At 33.2% G+C, this 18,949-nt stretch overlaps 1 protein-coding gene across 1 annotated transcript; it reads left to right on the top strand.

Moving 5' to 3' along the window:
* Positions 1 to 546: 546 nt before the first annotated feature.
* Positions 547 to 11,679, top strand: LOC143203161 (uncharacterized). The gene is made up of 5 exons (XM_076415297.1): positions 547 to 621; positions 672 to 750; positions 2,662 to 2,886; positions 2,976 to 3,463; positions 11,587 to 11,679. Exons 1-5 carry the CDS (start codon positions 547 to 549, stop codon positions 11,677 to 11,679), a joined length of 960 nt encoding a protein of 319 aa, XP_076271412.1.
* The last annotated feature ends 7,270 nt before the right edge of the window (positions 11,680 to 18,949 follow it).

Raw genomic sequence — 18,949 nt, forward strand, 5'->3', positions numbered from 1 at the left:
TAAATAAATGTCAGATAGATTGTAAATTAACAGTTATATTGACTTGAACAGTATCTCAGAATGTCATAGTGATCAAATTAATCGTATTTAATATATGTGTACAATTGTTCAGAATATACATAAGTATTTGATTAGAATGTCCGAGAAGAGAATGAATACTAACTGTTTTGCAGCATTGGCATATACATTAGGAAGAATGCAGTGGTTAAATATAATTTTATCAAGAAAAATCTACACAGGTAGCAACAGAAGAAACTAAACAATAATAAGTTAAATCAAAATGACCTGACAAGGAAACGCTACAACGAAGGAAAGAACAACAATTGTAACAAGATAAATATGATATCTAATGAAAGTAAAATATATTACTTGGATATATAATTGTTAATTAGTTGGATTGTTAATTATTAGTGGTAACCATATATGCTGTGTGTTAATTTTGTTACGTGTCAAAGCCAAAATGAACTAGAATTTAAAGTTGATGCGGTAACGTTACGATATTTTGACATCATACATTTATATAACGTGCGTTCATTATTTTATTGAATGGACTATACGTCTATCCAAAGATTCTTCATACATACATCACCAAGATATTTAAAGAATGGCCTGCCGCAATTTGTAAATACGTTTTATAATCAGAAAATATTATCCTTCTCAATTTGTTCTAGTTAAAAAGAGACGCAATGCTGTATAATAAGTTCGAACGTGTAACCGAACTAGCCTGTCAAAGTGATCCGCTTGTCAAGCGTATGCAAACGTTCTTTAAAACAATAGTGATAAGAAGTTATAAATCAAAAAACGTTATTTTAATGCTTTGCTTGATTTGATCAATGTTAAATCGATGCTTATTATTACTTTGATTGAAAATTCAGCCAGACAGAACAAATTGCCTCTCTAATCAATTACTTTAAAGAGGCTAACGAGATAATAGAGGCTCCCTCTTGCCGATATAGAATAAATGTTAACTCTATCAGAGATTTAATATATAAAATGTATAAAAACAGTGACGGGCTTTACAATACAAACATAATTTAAAACAGTTATTTTAAAGGAAACTGTTAGTCTGAAAAGTATCGAAGAGGTCAAAATGAACTTCTGGATATTGCTTTTAAAAGAATAAAAATTTTAAAAGCATATAATAAAATGAAGGAAGACTTATTATTTCAATTATGTATTTAGATCAGACAAGGATACTTCAGAATGACACCAATATACAACCACAAACGCGCCTAGAACTCATAAGTGGTATGGAAAATATTTCAATGTAAATATAATAAAACACAACCCTAACCAACAAACTATTATAATTGTGTATTTAATTGTAGTTTTATGTCCTTTGATAATATGTGCATTAGATTTACTATAATGTTAAAATAAATTATATTTGATGACTTTGTTTAATTATTTTATTTAGTTTAGATTTTTGTTGTTTGCCAAAGCAAAACTGAACTAAAACTCAGGGTTGATACGGCAACATTGCGACGTTTTGACGTCACAAATTTAGATGACGTATGTACAAAATAACTTTGGATAGACTATATATCCGCTTTTCGGTCGTTTTTCGACCAATCGCGAAACAAATACAGCCCTAGCTAAGGACTGCTTAATCGAGGAATCACGACTGTGTACAACGATTGAATGGTGTAATGACTAAAAGGTCTAAATATATACGTCCTAGATAATAGGGATTTGGTTTGTCTTTATCTTGTATATAAAAATGAATCGCAAAATGTGTTGGTAAGCGCATAATTCAACAACGCCTGGACCAATTTGGCCAAATCTTTTTTTAAAATGTTCGTTGAAGTTCAAGGATGGTTTTTACGGCGAGAATCAATGTGTTGTTATTGGTTCTATGAACTTGGTTTGCTCACACTGTAAGGCATTAAAATACAAAAACGAAGCCAATGGATTGTGTTGCGCAAATGGTAAAGTGAAATTGATACCATTGGATCCATCACCAGAACCATTGTACTCATTGGTTTCAGGAATAGGAACAGATTCTATACACTTTTTGACACATATCCAACAATATAACAATTGCTTTCAAATGACTTCATTTGGGGCAACAAATGCAGTTCGGGAAAATTTTATGCCAACTTTCAAGGTATGTATTATAGCAGTTACTCATAATTATTTTAGCGAACAAAATTTTCTGTCACCAAAGTTAAGATGTGTTACTAATCTTCAATTTCTTAATCATTACGAAATATATCATTTAGTCATCATATTATATGGTGATTCAGTTTCAGTGACACTTTTATTATATTTTATATTTGATAGATATTAGTTAAAACTAAATATATACTTTTTAAAATCAAATATTATTTAAGTTTGATCACTGACAATCCATTAATTTATACCCCACCATAATATTTTTTTTATTTACAGATACAAGGGCAAATATATCACAGACCAGGTTCACTGTTACCAGTGTCAGATACGACAACAAATTCCTGCAAATTTATTTTATGGGCAATTCACCACAAGAAATTGATCTGCGTTGTGCACATAATAATTTAGTAAAGAGGTCTATTGTAGAACAATTACAAACTTTATTTCATCAACATAATCAATTGATTATATTGTTTAAAACTGCCCTGGATCTGATGCCATCCGATAATCACAAAATTGTAATCAGAGCTGATAAAACACCTGCAGGTCAACATACAAGACGTTTTAACGCACAAACTATTGATGAAGTTGCTATCGTTGTAGTTGGAGAAAATTTGGAATCCCGTGATATTGTTTTACATCGTCGGAATGATCAATTACAACGTATAAAGGAAACACACCGCTCATATGATGCACTGCAATATCCCATTATATTTTGGCAAGGTGAAGATGGCTACGATTTCTCAATAAAAATGATAAATCCCATTACAGGTAACTAAAATATTAGTTTAGCTATGGCGATAATATCTCAATCACTATATTATGTATTTGAATGTTATTAAAACAAAATCTGTTTACAGGTTCTGAAACCAACAAAAAAGTCAGTTCAATGAACTATTATTCATACCGCCTAATGATTCGGGAAAATGAAGATAATCACATATTGAAATGTCGGCGATTATATCACAAATATGTTGTTGACATGTATGTTAAAATTGAAACGGAGAGATTAACATTCATCAGGTTGAATCAAACCAAACTCCGATCTGAAGAGTATATTCACCTTCGAGATGCGATTAATACTGATGGAAATGCACAGAATGTCGGTCGGATGACTATTCTTCCAGCAACATACATCGGAAGCCCTCGGCATATGCACGAATATGCTCAAGATGCCATGTCGTATGTTCGTCATTATGGTACAGCAGATTTGTTCATCACATTTACATGCAATCCGCAATGGATAGAAATTAAGCAGGAGTTATTCCCTGGGCAATCACCCATTGATCGTCATGATATTACAGCCAGAGTCTTTAGACAAAAGTTGAAATCTTTAATGAATTTCATCGTAAAACATAATGTGTTTGGTGAGACACGCTGGATGTATTCTGTGGAGTGGCAGAAACGAGGATTGCCACATGCACACATTTTGATTTGGTTGGTTGAAAAGATAAGGCCAAATGAAGTTGATGCAGTGATATCAGCTGAAATCCCTAATGTACAAGTAGATCCTGGATTGCATGAGGTAGTTATCAAAAACATGATACATGGTCCCTGTGGAACTCTTAATCAAAATTCACCGTGTATGATGGATGGTAAATGTTCAAAACGATATCCACGGACATTAATATCGGAAACAATTACTGGTAATGACGGTTATCCATTGTATCGTCGCAGATCGACAGCAGACAATGGAAAATCAACAATTGTCAAATTAAATCAACAAGATATTGAAATAGATAATCGTTGGATTGTTCCATATTCACCCATTTTATCAAAGACATTCAAAGCACACATCAACGTTGAATCTTGCCATTCAGTGAAATCGATTAAATACATTTGCAAATATGTAACCAAAGGGAGTGATATGGCTGTGATTGGAACTGGTGCAGATAATTCTAATGATGAAGTTACCCAATACCAAATGGGCCGCTATGTCAGTAGTAATGAAGCAGTTTGTCGAATATTTTCTTTTCCTATTCATGAGAGACACCCTTCTGTTGTTCACTTAGCTGTGCATTTAGAAAATGGACAAAGAGTGTATTTTACAGCACAGAACGCAGTACAAAGGGCTGCTCAGCCACCATCTACTACACTAACCAGTTTTTTTGAGACATGCCAAAACGATGATTTCGCACAAACATTGCTATATTCTGAAATGCCAAAATATTATACCTGGAATCAATCAAGGAGATTTATACGACGGAAACAAGGAAAACCAGTTCCAGGATATACACATGTATATTCCACCGATGCGATTGGCCGGATTTATTCAGTACATCCAAGCGATGATGAATGTTTTTATTTACGACTGCTATTAGTCAATGTACGTGGCCCAACATCATTCCAACAGTTACGAACTGTTGATGGTGAATTGTGTGGATCCTACAGAGAAGCCTGTCAACGTTTGCAATTGCTTGAAAATGACGCTCATTGGGATCAAACTCTCAATGATGCTGTAATATCATCACACGCTCATCAAATACGAACATTGTTTTCTATAATCATATCTACATGCTTCCCATCAAACCCAATTGATTTGTGGATGAAGTACAAAGATTATATGTGTGATGATATTTTGTATCAAGTACGGAATAGAATGGGAAATCCAAATATACAAATCAGTGAAGAAATTTACAATGAAGCATTGATTTCAATTAAGGACAATTTGTGGAAACATGTCAAAGTACTTCATTTAAGCAAGAATATGCGTGTCGAGTTGCAAAATGACCAATATAGAAACATATTCTCTAAACAACTCATTGACATTGGTAATGGCAAATTTCCTATAGACATGTTGACTGGCTGCATTAACTTTCCTCAAAGTTTTTGTCAGTTAACTCGATCAAAAGATGAACTTATTCAGAAGGTGTTTCCAGATGTTTCTCAAAATTACAGAAACCATGATTGGTTGAGCGAACGAGCTATACTGGCTGCAAAAAACATAGATGTAAATGAATTAAATTTCAAAATTCAAGAACAAATTACAGGCGAATTGAGGATATATAAATCAGTTGATTCGGCTACTAATCAAGATGATGTAGTCAACTATCCACCGGAATTTTTAAACTCGCTGGATTTGCCAGGATTGCCACCTCACAATCTTCAATTAAAGGTTGGATCGGTGGTTATAATGTTGCGAAATATCAACCAACCGCGTCTTTGCAACGGTACACGGTTAGCGATAAAAAAATTACTAAACAATGTGATAGAAGCAAGTATACTCAAAGGAAAGTATAAAGGAGAAGATGTTCTCATACCGCGCATCCCAATGATTCCGACTGATGTGCCATTTGAGTTTAAACGACTACAGTTTCCAGTGCGGCTTGCTTTTGCTATGACTATAAACAAGTCCCAGGGGCAATCATTAAGTGTTGGTGGTATTAATCTAGAAAACCCATGTTTCTCACATGGTCAATTGTATGTTGCCTGTTCCCGTGTTGGAAAACCATCAGATTTGTTTATCTATGCGCCAGGTAATCAAACAAAAAACATCGTATACCACAAAGCACTACAATGATAATAATAATAATAATTATGATTCACATGATTAACAATAAAGCGATTACTTACTTTTCAATCCTTATATATGTTTGATTTAATTATTTTTTATTCACAACGCCCTATCACCAGGGTGATGGTTCTGTTCAGCAGAATTTTTTAAAATTCGTAGGCACAAAAACTGCCACATTACAAATCTTTTTGACAGGACGAAGTCTGTCGGGTCAGCTAGTATCTTATAAAAACCCTCAGTGTCGTTTTGTTTCGGCGTCAAATAAATCGCCACTTTAAAAGAAAGTTTAAAAGTTTTTATGTTTTAAACCCTTTCACATTTCATAACCTATACAGGAAGTGGGAAAGTGGCAAAATCAAAATTGAGTGCGGAGCCCACACATCCCCACTGTGGCCTAAATATTTTTAAATTAAATACAAATCAAATGTATCTCGCACGATCAAAATAGAGCCTTCCAAACCTCGCAAAAGTTATTAAATTCGATTGCTGAATTAACTGTTGAGAAGATTGACTCAACAACTTGATATTCCTTGTTGACATCTCGTTCCCTAACGGAAACAAAATGAACATCACTTTTACATATTAATAATGTTTGTTATAGTTGTTCAAATGATTAAATATTATTATATTATTATAACTAGCGACCCGCCTCGGCTTCGCACGGGTGCAATGCTGATATTAAATTAAATACACTACAGAAAAAATATGAACGTTGTATATAAAAACATAGCGGCCCGCTCCGACTTTGCACGGGCATAAAATATATATGCCTATGTCACTCAATGAAAACATGATTAATATCGATCCAGTATTTTTGGTTCATTCATTACTGCCCTTGGCCTGCACGCATTAAATTTGGGGTAAAACAATTCCTCTTCCCCTATACTTACTATGAAGATTTCCTGCTATCTTTGGAATATCTAAATTCATACAATTTTTATTACATTACACATTTTTAAACGCAAATTTTAAATTTCTAATATCTCCGAAAATATTTGTTTAATTTACATGCTGTAAGGAACCATATTGATCTATATTAATTGCACACTGTATTTAAGGTACTTAATTCGATAAGGATTAATGCCGTATTGCTTAAAATAGCTTCGTAAATAAGCCATTTTTTCACGTAAAAAGTAAACAATAAAAATGGTTAATGTAGGTTATCCCTAAAAGATAAACATATACCATCGCGGACTTTTTTGTAGACCTTTTTATGGTGTACAATACTGTAGTACATTAATTTGATCTAACTCGTAGGGTTAGGCAGCGTTTTTGCTAATTGCTAAATAAGCCTTAAAAAATAGGTTAATTTACGACATCACGTTAGAAACCTCTAAAATTAGCAATGTTGCCTTAGTATATTATGCATGTATTATACACATGAACCTTCCTCTTGAATCACTCTATCTATTGAAAAAAACCGCATCAAAATCCGTTGCGTACTTTTAAAGATTTAAGCGCACATAGGGATACAGGGACAGAAAAGGCGACTTTGTTTTATACTATGTAGTGATTTACCGCTTTCTAAAAGATCAAATAGATATCAAAGCCAAAATAGTTCTTCTAATAAATAATTAATTCCAAAAGGTATTTTTGAGCTGCGATTACATTTTCAAACAAATATTAATTATCGTTATTAACCGATAATCGCGAAAGACATAGTGAGAAAATTATAGGAAAGCTTTATTACAATTTATTTCAAGAAATTTGCCGTTTATTATCTGTTGTGACAAGACAAACCATCTGATACGGCCATTTTCATACAATGCAGGTGTTGGACGTCAGTAAACGTTATATATAAATATTTTTAATGCAATAGGTCGCCTTAAATTCTTATAACATTGAACTACCGTTATTAAAGCACATTCACCATTTCATTAGAGTGATTATCAGTTTGCAGTGTCTACGTATAGATGTCGCGACCGGTACGAAGCTGGGCATAATATATGCTTTACATAAATTAAAATACAAATTAGAAAATACTATCTTCTATGTATTTAATAAGTATTCCATAGATTTGAAATTAACAATTTATTAATTGACTTGAACGGTGATTCTGATAAGATAAGTGGCTGGAAGATTTCTGTGTACAGATATATTTGTAATTGCTCAGAATTTACATGACCCTTTGATGTATAAAAATAGAATGGATACTAGCTCTTTTAATACAGTCGGGTATTATATAAAATAGAACTAAACCAGTCCATGTTAATATGGCATGTTAATCAGTGAAAGAAAAATTCCTTTCATGCGAAATTGATCGTGCGAATTGCCCACTAAATTTGCTTTTTTACAGTAGCTATGCTGCTATGCTCCTTGCTTTTATCTTTTAGGAAGCTTGAAGGAAGGTTGACCACTGTCCCTAATGACGAAAACAACAAAATCGTCATATTTATTACTAGTACTGCTTTCATATTCTTTGTAACTTGACTATAAGGCATGAATTGCTAGATTTTGAATTTTTTGCATTTATTTCGATTTAGCAATCAATGCATTTTGCAACCATGGTGATATAACAACACCATTCTTGCTCCATTTATTTCAGGTGACAGTTTAAATTATCGAATCTTTCTTTTAGTTGCGATGTAATTATACTAATAACAGGCCAATTGAAAAGTCCCCGGCTTACCATAGTAAAACACATTTTTTTAGCAACGTTTTTTTTTTCAATATAATTCTCTTCAAGGGTGATAAACTGATTATATACCATTATATACCATTTTTGTAGTACGATTTGTCCTTTGCTTCAAAATAGGCCTCAGTTTCGCCTTCTTCCTAGCGAGCATTCTTTTGAGATCCGAAAACAGGGAATAGTAGCTGGCGGCCAAATCTGGAAAATATGGTGGATGATGACATCACGAATGGATGGAAAAAAAACAGTCGAACCATGCATTTGACTGAAAATAGTAATTACTATTTTCAGTTCCATTTTTTTTTAACTATCGACTGTTTTGCGACTATCGACTGTTTCAACTGTTTTCAGTCGATAGTTTCCAACGCTAATATTAGTATATATTCATAAACTCAAATTGCCATCTTAGCTTCGCTATAATTTGTTCATTAAATTATCGTAATGCGCATGCGCAACACGAACCAATCTTATACTACATCTTGTTAACTTCGCTGCATTCTATTAGATCCTGCCTCTCAATCGCAGCATACGTTATATACAGCGTCATATATAGAAAGAAGAGTATATATTAAATCAAATTTAGAATATAAATAGAAATAAATTTGTTAACTATTTTATTTCATTTGTTTTGGATTGAAATTATATATAACAATATAAATAGGTGAACGAAGTAAATATATATATTTAATAATTAATGTTAATAGAAAATATATATTTAAATGAAATGATAAGTCAGCCTTTCTATTTTTATAAAAAAACATCATATTTGAATAAATTTACGTATTTAAACATTTAACATTAACTAAATATACCATATCATTGATAATATTTAGATCAAACCCAAACAATATTATGCAAAAAAGCCAACCAGAACTAAACAAAAAAAAGTCATTAAAAGTCCTCAAAATCTTCAAATATCAGCTATGATCTGTATTGCAATTTTTGCTATTATTCTTGATGGACAAACCACATTAATGAATTGACTAGTTTTTGGTTGACGTATACTGTATATTTACTTCTAATACAACTGTATATTTTTTCTCTTATACCTTTTTTAATTTTTTTATTTGATAACCAAGAATAATTTTCCTCAACAAGGAAACACGCCATCAAAAGAAACAAGAAATAAACGTGAAAAGGTTAATGTGCTTTCTAGTGAAAGAAACATACATTACTTGGATATACAATGGTTAATTAGGTGGACACCACTACATAAAAAACACACCTAGAACTCTACCTCATAGGTGGTGAGGAAGAGTACAATGTAAATATAATGAAACTACTCTAACCGATAAGTTATTGTGGCTGTGTAATTAACTGTGGTTTAAATTATTCGATGAAATATGCATTAGATGTACCATAATGTTAAAATAAATTATATTAAATAACATGTTTATTTCATCATTTTATTTAGACTAGAATTTTGTTATATGCCAAAGCCAAAATAAACTAAATACAGAGTTGAGGCGACAACATCGCCACGTTTTGACGTCATAAATTGGGATCACGTAGGTTCACTGGTTCTTTGAAAATACTATAAAAGGGTTGGGTCATCCAGAACCGTTTTCTAATTAACGTATGCTCCGAATCGCTTGTAAATGGCAATGTCGCAAAATTAGGCCGAAACTCCCAAAACTCACTGACTACCAAAAATGATCATCAAAATTCGATGCTGTTTATTTACTATGCCACAGTTTTCCTTCTTGAGTTCCTATAAATACATGGCCTGAAAATTCCTGGGCATAACTAAGGAAACGCGTTTTTTCTTGTAGAAAATTAGCTTTATTTATCAACGTAATCTCTATCAAGAGTCACACAATCATTCCAACACTTCAATACCACTTTGCTAAAACGTACTCTCTTGTAACACTTCCATAGCGCTTCGGTACTTCCTTAACCTAACCCAATATCCTGTCCATCCGCACGTCGCACACATGTAGTAATTAAGATCAAATTAACAAATGTTTATTCAACCGGTGTTTTCTGTTCCCGTGCGAATTCTTCCCTCAAAAATAGTAGTAAATGTTCCGATACAATCACAGCGACAGCCACACATTCCGGCCGATAAGACGAACATTCCTACAAATACAATAAGACTAGTGCCTATGTATTAGGTCCGGGACTCCTCAACCCATACGTTATCATAACAGGTACATCCCACCGATATTTTAAAACGATATGTTTAAAGTCGTGCCATTAAAGTAAATATTAGCTATGATAATTAAGCGAAACACAAACACTAATTATACGGAAACGTATGCGGCTGTCGGTCGAAAGTGAATGAAGTGCTTTCGGAAATTGCACTGACCTATATATTGGGCAACACGTGCACCGTCGACGCAGCGATCAGCATTTCAGATGAGGCCCGTACACTCGAACCGATTATCATTTAGATAACATCGGGAGAGGGCACTTCCTCGACATGATCCAAGTTATTCGGAGTTCGCGACGAAGGCTTGAGCTTTCAAACAGCTGATTAAGCGGTGCTTTTTTTTAAACTCGGTGTCTTATACCGTCATAAATAACGCCGATGTGGAAAATTCATCAGAGATAATACGCGTATTCCTTTTTAATTATTTTCGGTTTCCGCTTCACGGTATAATCAGCATATTTTGTGGTCCTGCGATGATATTGAGATGATATGTGAATATTAAACAAAGTTTTTTTAAGTTTAAATTAATGTTCCTAATATGCATGATGACAATAATAAAGAATCGCCAAATATTAATTTATAATAACAATATCGCATAGAGATATTACAAAGAAACATGTATTATTAGATTATCTAGTCTATCCAAAGTAGCAGTGAATTAACGTATTGCCTATTGCAGTTTGTAAATTCGTTTTAACACCGGAACATGTAACCGAATCAGCCAGCAAAAATCGTTCACTTGTTAAATGTCTGCAAAATTATTCAAAACAATAGTGATAATAAGAGGTTGACAAACGACAAACGTTGTTTTGGCGCTTTGCTTGTTTTGCTTAATTTCAATTCGTCGTTTAATATTTGTAATTACTATTGGTAGAAAAGGCCAAATAAATAATTAGTCAGACGCAGATTACATTTTTGATCAATAATTTCCAACAATAGGAGGTAATGAGTGCCTGTTCATATCAATAAAATACGTTAGAGAGTTAAGAATTGATACTATTTTTTTTTGGTTATTTTTGTCGCTTTGACGGTTATTTTTGTAATTTCGCGACTATACAATAGTACGGTGTTGATATTGAGGGGACGGGGACAGACATAAAGTGTATATATAAAATAATACATAAATAAATAAATAAATAAAATTAATAGCACAAACAGGGGGTTTAAATGCAGGTCTACAAACACAACCATAACGAAGTAGAGGTTCTGTCCAGACAGCACACACCAGTACCCATACCGAAGTGGCAATGGTTATTTGGTCAGTAACACTAAACTTAGCATAGGCTAGATTTTCATAGAATCGATTTATCGTAGAAATCCGAGGAGTCTGTCTGTATTCTCTCCTGTTAAGGCATTTCTAATATTTTGCAGACCATACTTAGTTCTAATCTGGATGAGCCGTTGACAGTCTTTCAGTATGAAACACAGTGAGAAACCACAGCGGCCCAATCTCAGTCGATTTTTTGAAGGATTGTGGTGTGATGTAGGATAAAGCTTTGAACATCGGGAAGAATTCAGGGATCAGTACTGAACCCTGTTCAGGGAGCTTGAATGCTCCCTTGAGCACAAATGCACTGCCAAGCCCTTTGGGAGATTTATTGATAGGATCCATTTATTGAAGATATTAAATGCTTTAAAGCTGCTGGAGTTTTTATTGCAAATATTTTTATTTTGTTCAATGCAGCTGCAACATAATAAAAATATATTAGTATGACTACTGTACTACAGGAGAGATACACACCATTACCATGATAGATTCGTATTGTGCTTAATTCAAATAATTTAGTATTATTTCTTTTAAACGATGTATCTTTTATTTAATAGCTTTACATTCAAGTACACAATATTTTTCATTATCAGGATGCATTTAAATCAATTTTAATTATATATTATTAATAATTTAGTAAGTTTTTCCCCCTGACACCAACACTTTTAAGCTTTAAGATAGATGTTCCAAATAGGAATCATATTGAAGCACCTTTGTACGTAGACGATATTACATTTTTCACTTGTTTGAGAAATGTAGAATTCATCCAGGGCAGTCTTCAGAACCAGCTCGACTAGACCAGCTAAACCCAGACAACAATGGTTTTGAACTACGCATTTCGCCTCACACGATTGAGAATACCCAAATTCTAGGAATATAACAGGCCATATCTCTCAGTCTTCTCTTCGACCAGAAATTTAGGTGGAACCCTCTAATCCAAAAATCTATCCATAAGAATCAAGGCATGTCCAATCTACTGTTACCGCACCCCAACTGAGTCAGCAGGCCGGTCGCCTCTTCCTATCAAATCCCTCGTATACACGATGCTGATTCGTTTCGCAGTTTTGTATGACTCCAATGTCTATTTCAAATACGTTACACGTCACTAGGTGGAACGTCTGCAGGATTTCCAAAATAAACTCCTTAGGAGAATCATCAATGCCCCCTGGTTCGTCAGAACCCTATTAAATTCCAAATTTGCATAGAGGGAGCTGTTAAAAGAACTTATTCTCTGTCGATAGAGGAAATTTTATTCGATAGCTCGCGTAGTAAGTTGCCTTTGAAGCCATCTTATTTGTTTGTATTGTTAGCATCAGCGATTCACAGACTAACACTAGCTTGAATTTTCCTTGATTGATCACAGCTGACGATTTTAGTTGGACTTCAATGTAAACAGTAAAGCACCTGCTGTACTTACTACTAATTTAATAATTAATTATTTACACTGGAGTGAATCAAGGCCATGCTTTTTCTAGGTCTTTTCAACTCGACTTCTTGAAAGATTTTTTTTACTCTATGTGATTCCACAATCTGCCCTATAGGCAATAAGTATTTCTTATGTCTATATTATATTTACATGGCATGCAGAAAATCACTTCATTAAGTTACTTCATTATCTTCTGTATAAAATATTATTTTAATTAATTAGTCTTATTCTAAAGTTTATATATGTCCAGTAATCAGATCAGGTGGTGTTAGATGTTTTAGTCTACGCACTTCACTATAACGTCGCATATTTAGCTGATTAGCGAGTACATTGGGATGCACTGACACTCTTTCGAAGTACTTCACACAAACACGTTGAATTACACTCGTTATAGGTTCTAGAGGAAAATCGTGCTGTATCACTTTATTTGAAATATAGTACGGAGCATCAACAATGACATGCAACACTTTATTTTGGGACCGTTGAATGATGGATATATTAGATTTTCTAGCGGTACCCCATGGTTGGATTCTATATGACCAAATAGGCTTGAGTATAGGCTAATTATAACTTGGATTTGCGCCCGATGAGCCAATACATTTAATATAATTTCACTCGAAGTTGTTTTCGTTTATAGAGTATGTGCTTCTTCCAGTTTAGGCGTCGATCTAAGTGCGTACCAAGATATTTAACTTGCTCTGCTTGGGGGAGTTGACGACACTGATGTTTTTCTACGCAGGGTAAATGTTACATGGGTGGATGTTGTTTCATTGGCTTTAATGCGCCATGTCTTCCACCATAATTGTATTTGATCCAGGTGGGTTTGTAGGTTAATTGATACTGTGACCGGATCTTCATGGGATGCCAAGATTGCAAATTTTATTTTTGTGATCTTTATGTAGCTGAGACTGGAAAATTAAAAAAAAATTTTAAAAGTTTTTTAAGAAAATGTCGGCCTTCTCTTTATTGCTTCTAGTCCAATTATTTTCGTTGTTTTAATAGGTGGGTTATGCTGCTGGGGTCTCTTAAGCTTTCTTGTCGCTTTCCACAACGAATAGTCTGTAGCCTCAGTTGGTGTCAAATTCTCCAGGTATTCTTGAATGCCTTGGTTTTATTCATTTTGAATTAATTCTTTCAGCTATTTTATAGCCCTATTAAATTTTCTCTTATTCTCTTCAGTCTTTTGCTGTTGCGAATTCCATCGTAACTTTTTTTTTCTGCTATCTTTTTCTATATTGCACACGATATAAGTGTATTTTTTCTTGTAAAAGTTTCATTGTTAGGAGTCGCGAAATATGCTGCCTCCTGTATATTTTTTGTAATCTTTATTGCTGCCATTTCTATGTCAATTTCAGTTTGTAACGGTAACTTTAGAAAGATGTTTAGGTCTAAGTTTTCTCTAAATGAGGATCAGTTAGTTCTATTATTACGCAGAGAAGGGGGTTTATCTTTGATGGTAATTTTTGAAGAAAGTGTTACTATTATTGGTGAATGATCAGAAGACAGGTCAAAACATGATTCTGCATGACACTTTTTTGTATCAATATTTTTTGTAATACAGAAATCTATGGTATCTGGCTTTTTATTTCTGTCTGAAGACCAATATGTTGGTGCACCAGTAGAGATATGTTGTAAATTATCTATCTTTATTGCTTTTAACTTCTTGAAAGTGAATGTTCTCTTATTTTCACAGAATACGCTAAACTGAATGTAATGATGGAATATTGTGCGCATGCACCAAATATTTGCGCTCATCCTTTCCCCACCTTCAGTGTATAATCGACCATTTTAAAATTAACCGTTAATCGAGTGTAAACAAATAACCTAGAATACGTATTTTACAAAAAAATTATTGGATTAAAAGTCTGTGTTGCATTAATAAGTTTATAACAATAATAATTAAATCGTTGTGTTATTCTTAGTATTTTAACATACATTGGTTTTAAAATATGGAAGAACAAAGGTAAGTACGGAATGTATGGTTAAATTTTATAATGTTAAAATATCCAAACAGCTTCAATTTTGTTTATAGTGAGAATATTAACCGCCAAACTTCTAACAAAACATTTTGGACATCAAATAGAAGTCAACATACGCCAACATTTCACCCCGATATAGCTACAGATTTCAAAACAATAACAAGAAGCAAAGAAGACAATTATTCTTTTTGTTGAAATAAAAACGTTGCAAAGGATATGAGACAAATAATATACGATTGTACTAGAAGTAATATTAAAGGTAATTATAACTTTTATACACATTTTGTTGTAATTACCCAGCCATTCGTTTTAGGTTAGTAAATGTACAATACGTTAATTAAAATATAATCAGTTCAGTACTCGATTCATTACTGGCGTTTGTCCATCAAAAATGGTAACAAAAATTGCGGTAACTGATAAAAATGTCTATACCTCAATCATGATATATTTTAGTAACAATTTAATTTTTCTTTTATAGGTGCTAATAGTTGTCGAGACAAAGCTGATGAAAGTTAAATTAGAAAAATTGAAAATATTAGACAGGATGTTGTAGATGAAAGAGTAGTGGAGAATGACACATTGAAAAGATGAAATTTACCAGTAGGAGTTGACCTGAATCGAATAAACAAAATATATAACATTAATCATCAATGAAACCCTAACGATCTATTGTATTGACTGGTGACTTCTTTCAGGTGAAAAGTACGATAGTGTGCAAGATGCAGATTTTGCTTTGAGATAGATGCATTTCATATACAAATATGGTTTCTGGACTTTTGTACTAGAACATTAATTACATTTTTGCTTCATTATTATTCATTTCATTATTATATTTAGATGTTGTCTAATATCAAATATAGAATCAACTAAAATGTGAAAAATGCCAAAGTTAAACGTAAACTATATCTAAAAGTTCTAAACTAATGTATATGTATTTAAACTTGCCCTAAATAAACCTAACATAAATAGTATATCTATGCAGTGAAATATCTATACAGTGAAAATAGTTTAGAGGCCTAAACTATTTTCTACAGTATGTGTTCGTATGTTTTGTAAACGTCACGGCTGTTAATCGACGTAATTGACAATTTGAAAGTAATCGAAGTATGGAAATCGGGATGTCGCATCTTTAACGCCGAACAGCCGCCAATTCCAGCGCGTAAAGGTGCACACGGCTTGGTGGCGCATAATAAATTGTAAATTCATGCGGAATTATCCGAAACCGTCAGGAATATTCTCCCCACAGGTCATAAATTAACATCGATCATTAGTCCGTATCGAGCTCAGCTTGTAATAAAATCGGCTCGGTATCCATTAGGTAGCGAAATTAATTTTTAAAGCCGTAATTTCGCAAAAAATCATCGTATTTACGAGATACGAAACTGATTCAGCCATCGGCGCTAAAAGGGGGTCTATTATTATTATTACTCGCAATAATTGCCATGACATTCAAAATTTTTTTATGGATATACGGAAGCGATCGAATGCGCTTCTCATATTAAAGTATATTAATTAATTTAAAAAGAAAACTATAGAAAGCTTAAATGATTTGGATAATTTAGGCAACCGGTTCTTTAACAGCATCTTCCAAAATATTCATTGTCTTTAGATGATTAATTTATTGGGTCGGTGAGATAGAATGAAATAAGCTGTGTGTGATGTATTTTATTTAATACAAGTTATATTGGGCGAACCCCCAATATCCACAAATTATTTCTAAGACTATATATTAATCGGTTTATCAAAAATGTTGCCTCCCTTTTTATGGAAAACGGGAGCACCAGGAGTCTTAAAATTTGGCACGGTTAAAGCTTATTCGGAGGAAGAATTTTTAGATCTAAAATTTTTGTGTAATATGCGCTGAAGATAAATAAATTCCAATAAAACAAGATACATCCAAGTCAAGTATCAAGGAATAGCCGTCAGATTGGTGACAGAAAATATATAAACACATATTTTAGGCTCTATTTTCATTGGACTTGACCGACTCGCTATCAGTTCCAACTTCAATAAAGCAGCAGAGATCCAATAGATACAGTAGCGGTGTCGGCCACCGAGAAAAATATAGATATTTTTTAAAGAATCGGAGAAAAAATATAGAAATATAATTAAATGGTTTTCTATAATTTTTAAGAAATATATTTAATTTTTTTGAAAAAATATTGAAAAATATCGGCTGAAAAATATATCGACATATTGGTTAAAAATACCGATATTTAAAAGAAATTTTCTTAATATTTCTAATATTCTTTATTTTTTCGACTCATGTAATATAGAGCATTCGCCGTTTATTCTGTTCTTACACAACACATCTACAAGTCCTTAGGTTTTGCATTTGAAACTATATTAACATGTGAAAGTGAACGAGTAAAGATATTATTAAATCATTTAATTTATAGTAAGCAGTGTTTAATATTTTCTATTAGTTGTGGTTATTTTCATGCAATTGGGACTAGTAAAGAGTCATGATCGTTACGATTTAGCGATTAACAAAAATATAATCATACAAAGTTTGACCGAATGTGCCGAAGCCACTCGAACCGAATATTCAGATCTGTACCCGCCGGCTTGGTTGGCGCAGTGGTAAATACGACAGGACGGTCCTCCTACTGTTGCGATAGTCGCGGGTTTGCATCCTGCTTGTGAATGGTCCTTAGGCAAGAGTGTAAAATCCGACAAGGGAAATTATCCCAATCACGCCAGTAACCAGGCTGGATAAGACCGGATGTCTTCTGAGATGATTTCTAAGTTGGTCAATCGCCAATTGGTAGGCTTAATGCCGAAGATCGAGGTTCGGAGTCCACGTTAAACTGTGGATCCAGTCTATATAAACACTCATTGGTCGGAAGGTATATTCAGCTGTGAAGGAAAAACCATACATATGTGAAAGTTCCATCCTAATATAGTTTAACAAAATTCCAGAATAATTAGAATCGTATCATATCGTAATAGTTCGATCACTACTTAGTTTAAACTTTTAGTGAATCACATAGATCCAAGTTGGTTTTATGATTGACTGATAAACCTATATCTTTGATTTTAGCTAGCACAGTTTTGCTTGATTTCAGCTTAACCTGCTCTGTTTTTTGTCTAATATAATGATTCTAATTTAATCTAACAACAACAAGTACTGTTTCTTTTGTTCTCGGAATATCAGTAATATAGAGTAGATACAGGAGTGGCCCCAAGGTATTAGGTTTAAGATACAGGTTTAAGTGTTGAGAATATCCCTTCATCCAAGACTCTATATTTTCTTTCGAAAATATATGACTTCAGTAGTTGATAATAGTTCCGCGCTAGCAATTTGCCCATTTTATAGATTAGTTATAAGTGCCATACACCGGTAAAAGCTCGTGGGACCTCCAGACGTATTGCAGGGCACTATACCTTTCTTCAAATTACTTTTCAACAACCGCTGTTGCTCTGTGCACTTGATCGATTTTTGAATAGTGATATCGAAAATCCAAAGTGGAAATATGGTAAAATTATAACAGTAGTTTTTTAAAATAAATTTTAATATCGCCGGTACCAGCCAAATGTCAAAGGCCAACGGAAAGTTTATTTGAATCATCTTAAAATATTCCGGATCATGTTTCAGTCTCAAGCAGGCATTAAACACATATTCTAACATGACAATTGTTTGTGGTGATAGATCTATCAATAATTCATTTGAAATATCATTAATTAGACGTTTTTTAGCATTGAGTTTGTTATCAATTTCCGTAGCAAATTTCAATGGAGAAACGGCTGCTGTGAAAAAGTGCTGCATCTCTAGTAAAACTGCTGTAATTTTGAGGATGAAATGTCTAGGATTTAGTAAGTTTTTTTTTATTTTTAATGTCAGGATAATGTTAAAAGAAATGT

This window comes from Rhynchophorus ferrugineus, unplaced genomic scaffold, assembly GCF_030347505.1.
Source record: "Rhynchophorus ferrugineus isolate W39M unplaced genomic scaffold, kcgeb_rfMv2 rfM9, whole genome shotgun sequence".
Lineage (NCBI taxonomy): Eukaryota > Metazoa > Arthropoda > Insecta > Coleoptera > Curculionidae > Rhynchophorus > Rhynchophorus ferrugineus.